Raw genomic sequence first — 16,412 nt, forward strand, 5'->3', positions numbered from 1 at the left:
ATTGTACAAAATAGAAAGATAACATGACAAGTATTGAGTTTAAGAAAAAGCTATACTCACAAGAAGCCCTACAAGTCTATTTAAATTACAAGAACGATTCGAACAATACGTGCCATAATACAAAAATCTAATACTGTTCAAATGTCTAAATTAAAAGTTAAATTCTAAAGACCACGAGGACTCATCATTTAGTTTATTGATACACATGCATTGTTATGTGAGTATTTATTGTAATTTATTTCTTTATTTTACGGAACTCTTTACAAATTAAGAGGTAATATTATTTAATATTAGTGACATAATCAGTTAGTTTCATTTAGTCTCATTTCTTTGTCGCCTTGTCTGTATGTTTGCTTTTTTTATTAAAAAGAAGTAAATTGATGGTTGTATGTAATTATGCATGAATGTTTAGCTATTTATTTATAAAAAAATGCACTTTTTGTGGAAACAAAAATCTAAAACCCCAACATAAAACAGCTATTGGCGCCGTATTTATAAAAATTAAAGTATGAATATGTCTTTTTAATAACCACTAAAACTATACGTTTAAATTCATTTTCAAATCAATCAACGATTTGTCCAATTTGTCGTTAATTTTCGTCTAAACCTATAAAAGTAAGATACCAAAATATTATCCTCTGAGCAATTTTTGTGAAATATAATTTTAAGTTTGAACACAACTCCCCTTTAGTAGAGATATTTTATTTAGTTTTACAACATATAGTGCCTTAATAATGACAATTGTCTGGATACAATATCACAACATTCTAATAGTTTAAATGACATAAAGTAAAAATACCAGGCGAATTTAGTGCTAAGAAGTCCTCTCTAACACTTAATGTTGAGACCAACGGCTAAAAGGTGACTTGCGAACTATATCAACGGCCGGGCAGGCGGGCTGCTTGCAAGCAAAGGTCGCCCATCCATCAGCAGCCACGTTCGACGACATGCGATAACCGTTGTACCCATATACATTGGCATCGACATAATGATATATTTTGCAGTTTTGACAACCCGTTAGTGCGACACTCAAACAGATAGATAGTCTGCGAAACGAGAGAGGTTTGTCACTATTTTATTAGGTTGTTATTGTATATTTTTCTCTTTTAACACAAGATCAAATCCCCGAAGAAGAGCTCGAGAGAGGGACTAATGGTCCCAATGGGTCTAATCCTATAGTTTTTCAGCCAGAAGTCACAGCTATTGTGGAATATGCTTCTTAGAATCTTCGTCTGCAAGACGATTAGTACTTTCACTGATAGTCATGGAGTGCTGAAGGCTTGGACTCTTGTGTTTAACTCCAAACATATCTGGGACTGTTATTAGAGAGTTTCTACTCTTATAAAAATCAACAGTGTTGCTATTTTTTTGAGTTCCAGGTCGTTTTGGGGAAAGAAAGTGGTGCTTTAAAAAACCTAGGATCGGCGGTTAACAAGACAAAAGCTCAACTGTTCTGAATTCCTAGTTGTGAATCTTCTATGGTGAATCTTATCAAGATGAGCTCACACTGAACTCGCGAGAGGTGGAGATTGCAGCCAGGCAAGGATAAGTAGGCTGGTTCAACAGTCACCTTCCTGCAAGGTGGCATCTGATCTCTCCTTAAATAGATCGCTACCTCCTCAGGTTGTGGGTCTGATCACTGGGCATGGGCATTTAAGAAAACAATTTAGTCGGCATTTTTAGTGATGATCTGTTCTGAAGATCACCAATTACAGACAAGAAAACCCATCAAGAGGACACTGCTTTTTGACTGCTCTGAGATAGTAAGGGATTTTTGCACCATTCTGGTTGGGGTTTCCTCATCTGGAGATTTCTCCAGATCGGTTTTTTCGGAATTTTGTGGAACTGCTTAAATTCCAAACTGGTAGGCCTCGAAGTACACTTATAGTACAGTTACGGGTTGCGCAAAAGGTCCGGTGCATGATGCTTCAGTGCATGTTAGTAGGCCGTGCTTAGAAAAAATAAGAAAAAAAAGGACAGGTCGGATAACTTCACTATGTTATCACAGAGAATTGTTTAAACATCACTATTAATCAATTCAATAAATATCTAATAAACTTACGTTGCACGAGACATAGGCAACCGGGTGCAGAGGTCGAGGTTGTTGGCACTTAATAATTTGTATCAAGAGTACTTTTCTCAAACAGGCTGCGTTTTAATTGCTCTAATCACTACATTCCACTGTAATCAACTCAATGTTCACAATACCATACCGTGTTGCAATTGAAAACACTTTTTTCTGTACAGTTGTGAATCACAGTGTATAATGTGTTAAACTAATCCATTTACAACGATTTAACTACAATATAGATAATTTCGCTAGAACTCTTAAGTTGTAAATTTTGCAGTTCATAAAAGGAACACAGCAACCGACTTTGGTTACTGCATATTAAATAAAAATAGAGTTGTAAACCAATGTTACTATAAATAGTAAAATTGGTATTTACTTCCTCATGTATTTAATAACAATCATTGATGCTCATTACAGAACGCACCATGACGGTGAAAAAGGCGTTTGCCACTTTCAGCTTATGAAACAGGTTGAGATTTTAAATTATTGTTATTGTAATTTTCAGAAAAACAATAAAGTCCCAACTGTTTGCAAAAAGGAAATTAAATTTTGCTTTTTTGATTTTACGAAAACGTACCTACGAAAAGACAAACATCTTGAAAGTCTATGAAATGACTCAGAATCTTTCAATCCTACATATTTGTGATCTGTGTTTTTTTGCAGTGAACATAATCAAAATTATATTGAAATCTTAAACAAAAAATTAGTAGACTAAATAAATATATTTTTGGGCATTTTTGAAGGTCAAACAGCTAAGCAGGTTGAGCACACTATTCCGCAAAACTGTCCGAATCTTTTTTAAATTACATTCCAAGGAGTCGTGAAAAAAAGGGTTTAGGAATATTGGATTACTGACGTTGTTCTGTCTCTATACCCTAGAATTGGTTCTGTATAAATGAGTGTGGCGATCCGAGGCGGGAACATTAGTATTTACGGATCAAGAATAAGAAACCACTAAAGCACAGCAATATTGAACAGCTAATTCGAACGACAACCATAACAAACTGGTGTCAGGCTAATAAACAGATTACAGAATTATAAAAAATTCAAACAGTATAGACAATTCAAAGCTGGTTTAAAACACTTCTTGGTATCTGAGGCTTACTACGTTATCGATGAATTCATGGAAAGCGACTGAGGTCACTGATCAGTCGTTGGTTTTGATCAGAAGAACGATATAATACTGTCAACACAAATTGTTTTATACATATAACATGGCTTTATGTAAAAACATGGTTTAACTAAAGTTAATCAAATAAAAGTTTGAAATTATATTTTGGTTTTAATACTGAACTTTCTTATTTAAATATTATATACTCCACTTACTTGTTATTACTTGAGAGAGCATACACGCTTCTAAACCGACGACGAAGTTATTCAGAAATATTGATGGAAAAAACGCACGTCTACCAATGCTTAACACAAATGTTACTATAAATAGTAAAATCAGTATTTACTTATGTATTTACTCACAATCATAGGTGACAAGTTTGTCAATACAGATAGCGCTACAAATCATAGTACAAGAGCGTTTGCCACATACACGAAATCTACAGATTTTGTATGAATGTTATTGTAATTTTAATAAAAACAAAAACTACACAAGAGATGTTCAAGTGTTTTTGGATCAATAACTCCCTCGTTGATGGATTGGACGGCGCGGACCTGTCGAATGGCCAGCGTGATCAATTGGCCTTAATCGATTGGACTTTTTTGTGGGGCCATCTCAAGACCGTAGTGTACACAACCCCCCGCGTGTTATACCTGAACTGCATCAAAGAATAGTTGGCGAATACACAAATATTACGCCTGATATTTGCAAAATGTCTGACAGGAATTTGAAAATTAGGCTGATTTACTGGTAGGAGACAGACAGAGCACAGTTTGAGCAATATTTATAAGCTTATTTTAGTTTATTTTCCAAATTCAGTGGTTTCATTTCCTGTGTAATGTTTTATTGATTTATTTAAACCATAGCGGACTGCAAAATGTTGGTTTTAATGAAGTATATATATTTTACGTTTTCTCTTAACTTTGTGGGGCAGAAATTTATTTCACTTTTCCTTTCATTTCCAATACTCTCTACTTATTTTCTTGTTATTATTTTAAAATATAATTTTCGTTTGCGAAGAATTGTTTAAAGGTTAATGACAATCACCACGTGGTGATTGACTCATTGTATCGACAGTATTCTTCTGTATAAATGAAAGAAATACTTTCAATTATCTGGCTGCGACGCACACACGGTTGCGTGGGCCTCGTACTTATTGAGTTGAGCCATTTTATTTTGTGGAACTAAGAGTGTTTCCCTTCAGATACTGTTCAGTTTGTTTTTGCTTATAAAAGACGTGTTTATCTTCAAACTTCGGTTGAGTGGATGGAAAGGTATGGTTGGGGTCGTTTTCCGCCATTTTTATGCCCCAACCTTATTCAAATTTGTGCTTCTCGACCTGAAAATCCTTACATACCGATTTTCAAAAATAAACTAAGGATAATCACTTGTTCCGCTTGGTTGATGCCGCCATCTTCGAAATGATCGGGCAATTTGTTAAACTGATATTACATACGCGTTTCTTGACCCTAAAAACCCTCACTTACCAAGTTTCGTGCACACCCGTTTGTAATTAGCTGCACTCCCCCCCCCCCCCCACCATTATCTACCATTTAGCGGCCGTTACCTAGAGACGGTGATAGTGCCTTTTGGTTTGTAACCAAAACGTTTTTTTTTTGTATTCCCTTTCCAACGATGAGTGGATTATCATTTGAAAACTTTCGAGTTCGAGTGCGCTCCTCCAGGAGAGCCGCCCTCAACATTTTTACATGCCAAAAATTAGGTATCTTTACTCTACAAGAATCACCAATTTTTTATCTCAATTGGTCAAACCATCTAAAAATGACAGGGGTGGTCACTGATAATTGAATACCCCTTGTATACTTTCTTATTCTTACAACTTTTTCAGAAAAATATAAAGGAACAGACAAACTAATTGAACTAGGCATTTCCCGTCCTCAAACAGAAATCTCCTTATGCTGGCTTTTAAGAGTCAGTGGAAGAAACAGTGTAACAGAATTTGAACAATACATTGACGAGTTACGTGTATATGTACCATTTAGATTCTATTGATCTTTAACGCTGGTGAAACATTTTCAAATAAAAGAGCTAGTTCTTAATTTCATTTACTAGTCTTAATAGTCTAATATACTACAGTTTTATCTAACTGTATTTATGTTATTACAATAATTGTAAATAAATAATCCACTGTTAAAAGCACGCATACAAGATTGGGTGCATGGAGAGATCTTGCTGTTGTTCAAATTCAGACCTGCTACGAGCTGACTCCATCAATCAAGTACAGTATTACTAAGGGTACAGCAGGACAACCACGTCGACGCCGGTTTAATTAGAAGAGCCAGTTTTAGCCGGATGTCAATCTATGATAGGAAGAAGGGTCAGTACGGCCTATTCGGTAGGTCGCTTGATTACTAACAGTCCTAGGACTTCAACAAGGGCGACTGATTGCAAAAATAGGTTCTTATGTTTTAATTACAATTTCTGAAAAGATACAGAACAAGGCTGAGTGGAATTTAAAAATACAAATATTTGTAATATTACGGCTTATGGGCGCTTTAGCGAAAGTCGTGGAGCTGAAAATTTTCATTTTTGTCTGTCTGTCGATCGCAGGATATCTCGAAAATGAAGTGACGTATAGACTTGATATTGTGCATTAACCTTCATTTCTATATCAGAAACACCTAGTTTGATGATGGTATATGTCAACTCTATAGGATTTTGGCTAAGCATCAATGAATATTTTTAAATTGGTCTTATGGGTAACCATGATAACAACTAGAATATAGTAGAGGAATTACATTTGTAAACAAACTTGATACACCCTCAAGAGATTCAAAGATGTGACATACAGACATAACACGTGTATCCTAATGTTCCCAACGTGTACAAAATAATGTTATAGTTACTTGGTGAGTAGACTTTTATTATTTAAACACTGATATGAGACCCAATTTAATGGGGGGGGGGGGATCTGAATGTGTCATGTGTCAAGATATGTCTGGGAAGATTTCATACGTAGACTTTGAAAAATTGGCATGAAATTTAATATCTACATGATTAAGTGCTATGATGGGGCCGTTATTGTGTTAATTTTTCTGTATAATTGGCTGTCTAGACAATAACTAGATGGACATCTCCCCACAGGACATCTCGAGAATGAAATGAGCTATAGATTTGGAATTTTGCAAACAACCTCAGCAAAGCCTGTTACGGCACTTGGTGTGGCGTACTTCTACCTTGTATGGTTACGTATTTAAAGAGACTTTTAATAAGAGTCGACATTACTAACTCTGCAAAGGTTTGATTTTTTAGAAAGACTTTGGGATTTTTTCGGCCACAATAAGAAGTGTAATAAAATGAATGGACTTGAAATATAAACTTTACTTTTCACTTCCAAACACCTTGTCACAGTCATCCCCTACCAAACAATAAGTGGATGAAATTCTTCATCACCAAACAAACTCTTCCACTTTTTTAAATATAGATTACCACACTGACGTGAATATACTAATTTTCTAATAATATACTAATTTTAGCCAATGGCGCAGTGTAGTGGGTACGGCGGTTATCGCAAGATAACCAGATCAAGCAACGCCGAGCGTGGCTGCTGCTTGGACAGGTGACCGCTGAGCGATCCTGTCCTTGCAAGCGGCCCGCCTGCCCGGTCATTGGTGGTGGTTCGGAAGTCACCTTTAAGCCGTTGGTCCCCAGGTTAAGTGTTAGAGAGGGCTTCTTAGCCCTAACTTCGCCTGGTAAAATAAGACATTCTTTACTTTACTTTTACTTTTACTAATTTGAAAGAGTAATTCGAGTTCAACAAGTAAAAAATACTAACAAAAAACTAAATTTGCATAACAATGCATAACAATGAATAGACTTCAAGGTTTTTAATTAGCTATAAAAGCATAAACAGGTGAACTAGGGGATTGGAATAGGAGGAGAAAGAATTACAGGAAAGGTATTAACAATGATATCAACTTCTCGTAATTCACCAACTCCCACTAGCGGAATTGCACTACGCTTAATTAAAACCCCTCGCAGCTCTAGTGGACAAATTTACCCACTGCACGAAGTTTATATGGCTACCTTGGATAAATTGCCAGTAATTCATATCCGCTTATACTGGTGGATTGTTAGGGTGAGGACGAAGCCGTTTCTTGACCAACTAATAAACGACCAATATGACCTAACAATGTTTGATTTTTTTATTAGGCTGCCAGCTTTTTAATAATTTGATGCTACCTTTCTTCTGTGTTCAAGTTATTTTGCTGATTATTTCTAAAGTTTGACTTATTATTCTTGCAAGTCCTTTGTATGATATTTGCATATTTGAGCTTGTAACTATATTCCGTCTTGGCTGATTTTATCGCAAATGATAAAATCATTTCTGATAATATTGAAGAAGTGGTTGTGCATAACGGAAAGACGATGTTGATGTAGCCTACGAACTATTGACAGATTATCCCGTTTTTATGAAATTTTGTTTGCAAACCAACAACGAAACAACAACTCCTTTCCATAATTCAGTCAATGGCACAGACGTTGCCTCTTGAAGATCCAAGCGGTACCTACTATAGATAACAGCTTCCATTATGTCATAATTCCTTACTCCTTTTAGTGTCCGTATATGTTGCCCGTAATGTAAAAAAACTATAGTTCTTCTATACAAAGTGCACGTTTAATTTAAAATGCTAGGGATTCATGTGAACAATATTAAGTAGTTTTTAAAAACTTTTATGCAATGTTGTGTAATATTAGGACATTGAAGATACTTCAATTAGATTTACTGTTTCCAATTTATAATCGGTTTTCTGTTTCACACCTCGTCAAAACATTGTTGATACTTATTGAAATATTTCGGCCTCGTCGTGGATAGCAATATTCAGTCAACAGATTTAAAAAAAAAATCTGAATCCGATTTACAGTTGATTTGATGCTGCACGAAGCTGTATCGTAATTGGCTTCAGCTTGACTAATGGACGACTAATGTGACAAAACAATTACCAAAAAAGGTTTTTTATCACTGGCTACCGATTAAAAAAAAATTATTTGATGCTGCCTTCTTTGTTGAAGTAATAATTTGTTTCTTGATTGTCTAGAAGGGGTTTTCTTATTCTTATACATAGTGTGCAACTTTGCAATACTTCTGATTTGTAGAATTCTGTTGCATCTTATGTTTAGTAACTGAATTTCGCTATAGCTAATGTTTTCGGATCCCGACGTTATTGTGGTTAATTTGTTCACTAACTTATGCAAATAGTACGATACTAGTAGTTTTGGTTTAACGTATGATTTCTGAAAATGTCCCTTTACGGTACCTAACGTAGAAATATTCAAGTTATTAGTTGTGTTAACAATGTTTCTACTCGGTATGAACTGGTAAACTCAGATTATGGTATAAACTGGTGTAAAAACTAATTATTAATTACTTGAACCTTATTAAGAACTATAAATCCATTTACGTAATTTATGGTAAATACGCATGAAGGACGATATTGATCGGTAAGTTGAGAGCACCCTTGCAGCCGTGTTTATTACTTCTTTGGATCCAATTTATTAACTAGCAACTGGGCATTCCCTTAAAATTACTGAAAGTCCCAACACAGGATTTATTGGCAATCTGTGGCTATCCAGTTTCCAGTACTGCTTTGGTACCCCATACCCCAAAGATAGGCCAATCACCTACAGATTCCAGACATATTACATATACATGGTTCCAAATCATCTATTGGTGATAGAGAAAGACCGATTCTAAAACAAAATGGCCTTTAATCCTTTACTATAAAAAAAACACTGAAGACTACTTGGAAAATTTCATTAATTATGATTACGTCGGCCTGGTAGCAACAGTTCGGATCTTAAGACCAGAAGACTGACCGCATTAATGATTGAATTACTGTGAATTAAATTCAACACTATTCCCTTTCCTCGAAGTGGCAGCAGCTGGACAGGCAGTTGCGTGGGAAGGGTCGATCAGTGCGATCGCTGGAACACTGACCCAAGGATGAGAGGAAACAAGACAGACACGCCGCAGCCGCGTCGATCGTGTGTCAGCAGTTAGCGTACGGCAAGAATGTGTGACGTCACAGACTACAAACAAGTCGCTACAAAGGAGGTTCCTGAGAAAGTGAAACCGAGACTACCGTGCCGTGCGTGATGATTTAGTTATCGTGCCAGGCGCACTCACAGTTCAATATTCAAGGCCGGTTCATACGAGCTGGAGGGAACTCTCCTCCATTCAACCAAACGATCAGAGGTAAAATATACTTAAGTTTAAGGAAATTTCCGTCTTTGTCTTTGCGCGTCCTATTATGGTCAGTGGTCTACGACAGATTAATAAGGAAGAGAGTCGGTCGGTAACATTTAGCCCCTAAATCCTTGATCCTCAAAATTCTAAATGAATGCATCTATCTTATTGACTAAGCAGTGAAAAATATTTAAATCTCTATTAATACTGCACATAGTGTTGTAGAATCTATGTAACAACTCTTAGAAAAGTATTATATCGGTCAAAACTATAAAAATATTCTCGTAAAAGGATATGCAAATTATTACAGCTACATCATTTGGAAGTGGGTCCCAAGTATCAGTTTCTAGATACAGTTGAAATTATTCGATGGGTTGTTTTAATGTGCAATATAATTCTAAATATTTGTACCAATTATAATAATGAATTAGTCTTTATTGGTTTGCGTGAGATGATTATAGCTGTTTTGGTTCAACGTAAAGAGTGATTTAATAAAAGCGCCGGTATTTATATACCAAATTACGACATTTATTTTCATAAAATAATAAAAATAAATGTATCAATGTGTTCATATAACCTTCCGATTTCATGTACGAACAATGTTGTCATGCATATGGCCTCTTCTACTGCGCTGGTACCCGACAACTCTGTACGTGAAATTTACCATGACTGCATATGACTCCATATCTATTTCGCCGAAAACAGTCGTGTAACTTGATGCCTTGTGACTTTCAGCTTAGGGGTTATCTGAGTTGCTGGTGTTTGCCAACAAACCCTGAAACATCAGTGACTTGAAGGAGGAAGTTCGATGGGTTGTCAGCGATATGGATATGTAAACTTGTCATGTAGTTATAGTGAATTAATTTAATGTACAGAGTTGTGCAGTAGAGAAGGCCATGTGCATGACATAATTTTGTATACGTAAAATTGGATGTTTATATGAACATGTTCATGTTATTATATTTAGTTTTTATTTTTTTAAACCTCTTAACTATACATATTAAAACTGGCGCTCTTTTTTGAATCACCGTATATTAAAACAACTAAACCAGTGCTTTCTTTAAAGTTCGTTATGGACCATGGGCAACGTGATATATTTAGAAAACTATACATTTGCTATGGATAGGCTTCGAAAAAGTCAAAACACGAGGATTCGAGAACTAAACAGTGTCTACGTTCATGGACAAATAGTGTACAAATTCATAGCACTTTAAAAATAAAGAAATATAGTACTAAATACGCGAAACCTACACCAATCGACGTAAAAGTTGTGCTTCTCCCTGAAACACGATACAAAATTAAAGATGAAAAGTTTGTTTCCAGTTGAACTATTTAGTACGAAGACTACAATGCTCTGTATGTTGAGCAATGGTTTGGGTTTGTTTCTTGATTTACAAATTGCTATAAACGTTTGACTAAAAGTTTGGGATTTTACACTAGTAGAAAAGAGAAAATAGTCAATAAACTAGGATAATAAACATGTTAGCAATTTCACTTCGATGAGCCATGTTAGGGACTGGGATGATAAAAGAGAAGATATAACCTCTACTCCTAACCATCTGTTCGGCTATACTGAACGTAACCGGGACGGCTCGGTCATGGAGTTTACTCTATGGCCATTTTAGTGGTCGGTGCTAAATATTACAATATTATGTGGCTGCGTCATTCATATATATATATATATATATATATATATATATATATATATATATATATATATAATACGTTAATTGATTTTCTTTTACACACTATGTTCATTGATTGGAATTAAATTATACATTTATTTCGCCTGACATTATTTTTAATTTCATCTGAGGATTTAAACTAAGCTTTGGACATATTTGCCGTACATCATGAAACAGCTGATATTTTCGTGACCTTGTCTGTAACATTGTACATTAACGATTAGTTTCCCGCGAGATGACAAAAGTCGCAGACTGAGATAGACACTGTCTAAACATCGAGTTGTTTAATTAACCGTTTATCTCTTTCTGTTCTTTTTTTAGAGTTAATATTGAGACAGGCATAAGCAAACTAACTTTGTACTTTTATTACAGAAAGGCCCATATTAGTGAAGAGCTGAGACTGTTGCAGATGTAGATGTCTTCTACTGAGTGCTCGTGATCACTGATCATATATTAAAACAAAAATTAGGAAAAATATGAAAATTAGTTTTTTTTAATCATTCTTACATTCTACATTTATTTATAATACCACGCCGTCAACAGGTTTTAACTCTGCTTAATTTACGTATTGTAAGAATCCTTAAATATATTGTAATAACAGGATGTAAAAATGCTAGTGGTTGCTTATCAGTGTTTTCTCTAACTCATGACGTGCTTATGAATCAGCATCAGAACATAGGCCTATGCAAGTCTCGGTATTATATAGCATAGGTTTATACATTCTGTTACTCAGGAATAGTTATTTGATAAAATTCAAACATTTTACTGAAATCGAGGAACTGGGTTCGCTAGTAGCAGTTGCAGTTAAACGTCAAATTATTGTGAACACAACCTACAAAAGATTAAATGTATATACAGTATCATGTGTTGTTTAAATGTCTAGAGCCGTTTCACAGGCAGCAATTTCGATGTAGTAGACTACAACAATAGGTTTTATTACCAAGTTAAGTTACAATACTTACTGTATATAGTAACAGGCGTAGGTAAAATTTACTGAAAACCTTAAAGGCTGAAACTTAAAGTTTGGAAATGTTAACACTTTTAAGCACGTCAGGCTCGAGTGCAGATTTAAACATTAGTGTCACTGAGAGCTTTAGCAATGTACTGTCGAAGGTAGTATCAGGCTTGGCCGTCGGAGCGTGCTAAGAGGAAATGTTTAATTGAGACTGTGTTTTCTATTTTCCTTTCTGTCGGTGATTTATATACAAACATATGATGAATTATAGTAGGTTACTCAAAATGTATATTTCACAAAGACTGTTTTTATTATAATAGTAACGTAAACTATACACATAACACGTTTTGTTATAGTCTATTTATCTCTGATCCTGAATATTGTGAGTTTATTATTTTTTTTAAGTCGAAGCTAACCTGTTCATATATGCCTTGTTATGTTAAAATGTTGTACGCTAAATTGCATAGTTAGTTAAATATAAAAAATAGCATAACATAATCTAAGAACTATGTAACACCAATTACTCCAATACGGTAATTGATTATATTATTAATTCTTGAACAGTTTGCGATAAGCAATGACACAGTTAGTACAGTAAAACGCAATCGTAATAAGAATAACGAGCAATTCTTCTTCCACGAAGTAAGTTGTGAATATTCGCAACTTGTTTAGATTCTATGTTGGCTTGATGGCAAGTACGTTCAGAGAATAGCGCACAGTTTCATTAATCCAGCGTCTGTTAAGAGTAAATATTACCTGATATTAGTATTAAGTTAATTCTCTACAAAAAGCGTCGACAACTCTATAACAGTTGGAACAAAGATACTATAGCTCAAGAGTCTAATCAATTGAATTTAAGAAATTATGAATATTTCAGATATAAATAGATTATTAAATCCCAAATAGGACGAACAATTAAAATTGTGCAACGTGTGTACATGAAAGAAAACGTATCACTACAAGTCAGATGTATACAACATGTATCTAACAAATTAGGAGAGGAGGATTGATGTATCTTCAAACACGTTTATATCGATCTAATATGATAACATTATGTTTTATTCATAATAGTACTATTTTGTTTCTTTGATAATAAACTGAACACAAGGTTTTAATGTGTTTTATTTAAACTTTTAAGTAAGATATAATAATATCAACCATAATTAGAATACCACGAATAAGGGCGTCAAATCAGCCAATTTTCTTAGGGACAAAACAAGTCCTAATTTAAATGCGTTAAACTCCACATGAAGCGATCAGAAAAGGGGATTTTTATGATTTGTCTGTCCTTAGGGAATATCTCTTACACTGCTAAGATTCTGAAATCACACATACCGGTAATCAAATCAGAAATCGAACAAATCAAAAACACCTGAACGAAGGCCCGTTTCACTTATGCTACCTACGAAACGGTAACGTTTTTACGGACTCCATCTATAATGGAAGGTCTGAAACCTGAACATACTGAAACATTTCGTGGAAATTCTGACAGTATAATACCCCAAAATCCGGGTTGAAAGGCGTTCTTGTGTATTCTTAGTAACAACCAATTGCATAAATATAAATCTACTAAACGCCAGATTAATAAATCATTACTTTCTAAATGACAATGTTGGCAGCTACGGGTGATATATTCCTGTCGAGGTAGATGAACGTGATGTTTTGTAGTTAGTTTGAAACTACTGGGAATTGGAAGTAAATTATCTGTAACTTGACGACCGCACTAATCCTTTGGATGTCACTGACCTTTGGTTTATAAGTCGCCGGGTGGTGATCCAATGGTATGGAGATCACAGTTATTACTCGTATATTTGAGAAAGAAATTGTATCATAAGTGGCGTTTCTTATTGATCTGATTTAACGTAGAGCTCCTGGTGTTTGTTAATTTAATCTATTTATGATTTTCATAGTTATGGCTCTTCCTAAAGACAGAAAGGATTAAAAGAATACACTTGCTCCACGAGAAAGTAGTCATTTTAAAGTAGTTATTTTGAGCAATTTTTGTAACCAGGCTCAAAGAACGGTTGACTACGACAAGGGTACAAATTAATAAAATAAGTATAATTTAAAAATAAATACGATCAATTTCAGTTAGCAGTGCGCAAAAGTTTACTTTATAATTTTTTCAACAAAGTCAGAAAGTATTTCTAGTTTCAAAACAGTCTGGTATATACTAATGCCCCCGCCCAATACGGGCTGCGCCATTTCCGCACTGATGGATGACCCGACGAACGAAAAACATTCCTCGAAATAGTGCCTATCAGAATCCAGAATACAATTCTAGGGGCAATTTCACAATTGCTTGGGAGAGATTTCAAATATACAATATTTTTTAAAGATTTTCGATGCCGATGGATGTTTTGAACGGATGATATCAGGATTTCGGACATTTGCCATCTTTAATAATACAAATAGGAAATAGAACAGTACGTTTTCGAGGACTGGGGTCTATCCTTTTATTGTCTGGTAGGTTGCGGATGTTTTTATCAGTGCGCTTGTTCTGTGCAGTGGCATTATTGATACTTGTTCCAGTCATACAGCTTACAACCTCAGGTATATATGCTTTAGGGTTTTTGACTACTTGTTAACCTTGAATTTGGCGAGTTCATCGTCACATATTAATTAGTTTTTAATGTTTCATCAATGCCTAACGTTTTCGACACCTGAAGAAAATAAAATATCGCAATGCTCCAAACACAGTGCTCTACTTTTATAACACTATTGTTATATTTTATAAATTATAAACTCATTTAGAAAAATGTCCTGCAATACAAAGAGTTGGCATTTTGCGGGCAACTAACGGAATTTGATCTTAAATATAATTTAAAAAATAAAATTAATTAAGAAGAAAATTTAATAGAGTTTTTTAATAAAACATGCCATTTCCTCCTGTCATATATGCACTGTAAAAATGCACATCCTTATCTTCCACCCTCTTTGGTTGACCTGCATTGAAAATGATTGAAATTACTTTACATGCTTACAATACCTTTTTGAATTATTGACAAACTAGTCTACTTTCTTGTTTTTAGAAAAGGGCTGGCTTGTACTGCATCTTTGACCGTGAAATTAAAACAATGTAACTCAACATAAAGCATTAGTCGAATGTTACATTAGTTGATACCAACTAATCTAATTCTACAGACTTTTTTTATTTATGAACGTTTCACCGACTTAAAAAAAATCAAAAGGCAAATGTATTGAGTTTACTAAAACATTTTTCTCAATCGATAAGCAAAGTTTTACCTTATTAATGATCTAAGATTAAAATCGCCCTAGTCGAATATCTCCAAGCCCTCTCCAAAAATATTGGAAAGACTCCGAATGCTGTCTTCATATCTAGTTCACATTTTAAATAAAATTATGTTATTGATTGTTCTTATGCATATTAGTTAATATATCAATGATGGTGTTAGATTGCATTGTTTGTTATGAACACAACAGAAACTTCAAGTGCATTTGGCTTCCTTCCGAATGTTAGTTTTTTTACACGGCCTTCAAAAAATTATAGTGCCCAAGACCCTAAATCTTCTTGGCGTCCCTGAAATCACAACACTAACTCTTGAACAAATTTAATATGAAATACAAGAAAAATCAAACACGCTTTTTTATTAGTAACCTGTTAATTTAAATTTTAAACAAATAGAATCATGTCTTTTTTATTTCATCATGTTGTCCATGCTTATAAAGGTTTGCAAACTTACTTCATTTTGATGAATCCATAAAATAAATACAATAATCTAATAAGATATTTACGTAAATTTAATTTGTTGTTTAAATTATATTTTATTAAATTTACACTTTTCATAGCAATATATTTTAAATTGATATACCAAACATATTTTGGTGGAAAATTGAACAGAAAATAAAAATGTTACCTTTGAATGAGCGATTCTGGTGAGGCACAACAGCAGAAGAGCGAGAACGCCCAGCGAGACTGTCAGATCGCGCATGTTGCCGGTAGTCTACACTACACAACTCGCTCACACTTCCTCACACATCACGGCCGCGGTGCGGGAGCGACTGACTGCTAGGATTTGTTGGAACCTCCGGCAGAGCGCTCTACTGCTGTTATCCATTTAGTTACTGACATGCCCTTTAGAGCGCTCTACAATACCTGTCACTTAGTTACTCATATTCTCGTTAGAGCGCTCTTACTGTAGCTGTCGCTGTCACTTTGTTACCGAATACCGACAAGCCTTCACCTGCACCCTGTTAGTGATCTATCAGTTCTCTCTCTTACTCTCTTAGTCACTTTCAAAGTAGCCAGCAAAACAGAGTGTTCAGTGCAGTGACAGGTCAACCAAACATATAGTATTTATTTTTTATTTATTCTAATGAATGATACCTCTCAAGACTAGTAGGCTACGCCAGTTATTGTG

The 16,412-nt window shown here is 34.8% G+C and overlaps 1 protein-coding gene across 3 annotated transcripts in view; it reads right to left on the reverse strand.

The window, feature by feature from the left end:
- The window catches only part of LOC124369265 (SPARC-related modular calcium-binding protein 2), an 89,926-nt gene extending 73,835 nt beyond the window's left edge, over positions 1 to 16,091 (reverse strand). For 2 of the 3 annotated variants that reach the window (XM_046827186.1, XM_046827176.1), the window contains exon 1: positions 15,909 to 16,090. In XM_046827186.1, the coding sequence (XP_046683142.1) occupies positions 15,909 to 15,983 (75 nt within the window). In that variant the 5' untranslated portion in view covers positions 15,984 to 16,090. Of the gene's footprint in view, positions 1 to 15,908 lie in introns of all 3 variants that reach the window. The other variant, XM_046827168.1, reaches the window with a different exon arrangement.
- Positions 16,092 to 16,412: the final 321 nt, after the last annotated feature.

This window comes from Homalodisca vitripennis, chromosome 1 (genome assembly GCF_021130785.1).
Source record: "Homalodisca vitripennis isolate AUS2020 chromosome 1, UT_GWSS_2.1, whole genome shotgun sequence".
Lineage (NCBI taxonomy): Eukaryota > Metazoa > Arthropoda > Insecta > Hemiptera > Cicadellidae > Homalodisca > Homalodisca vitripennis.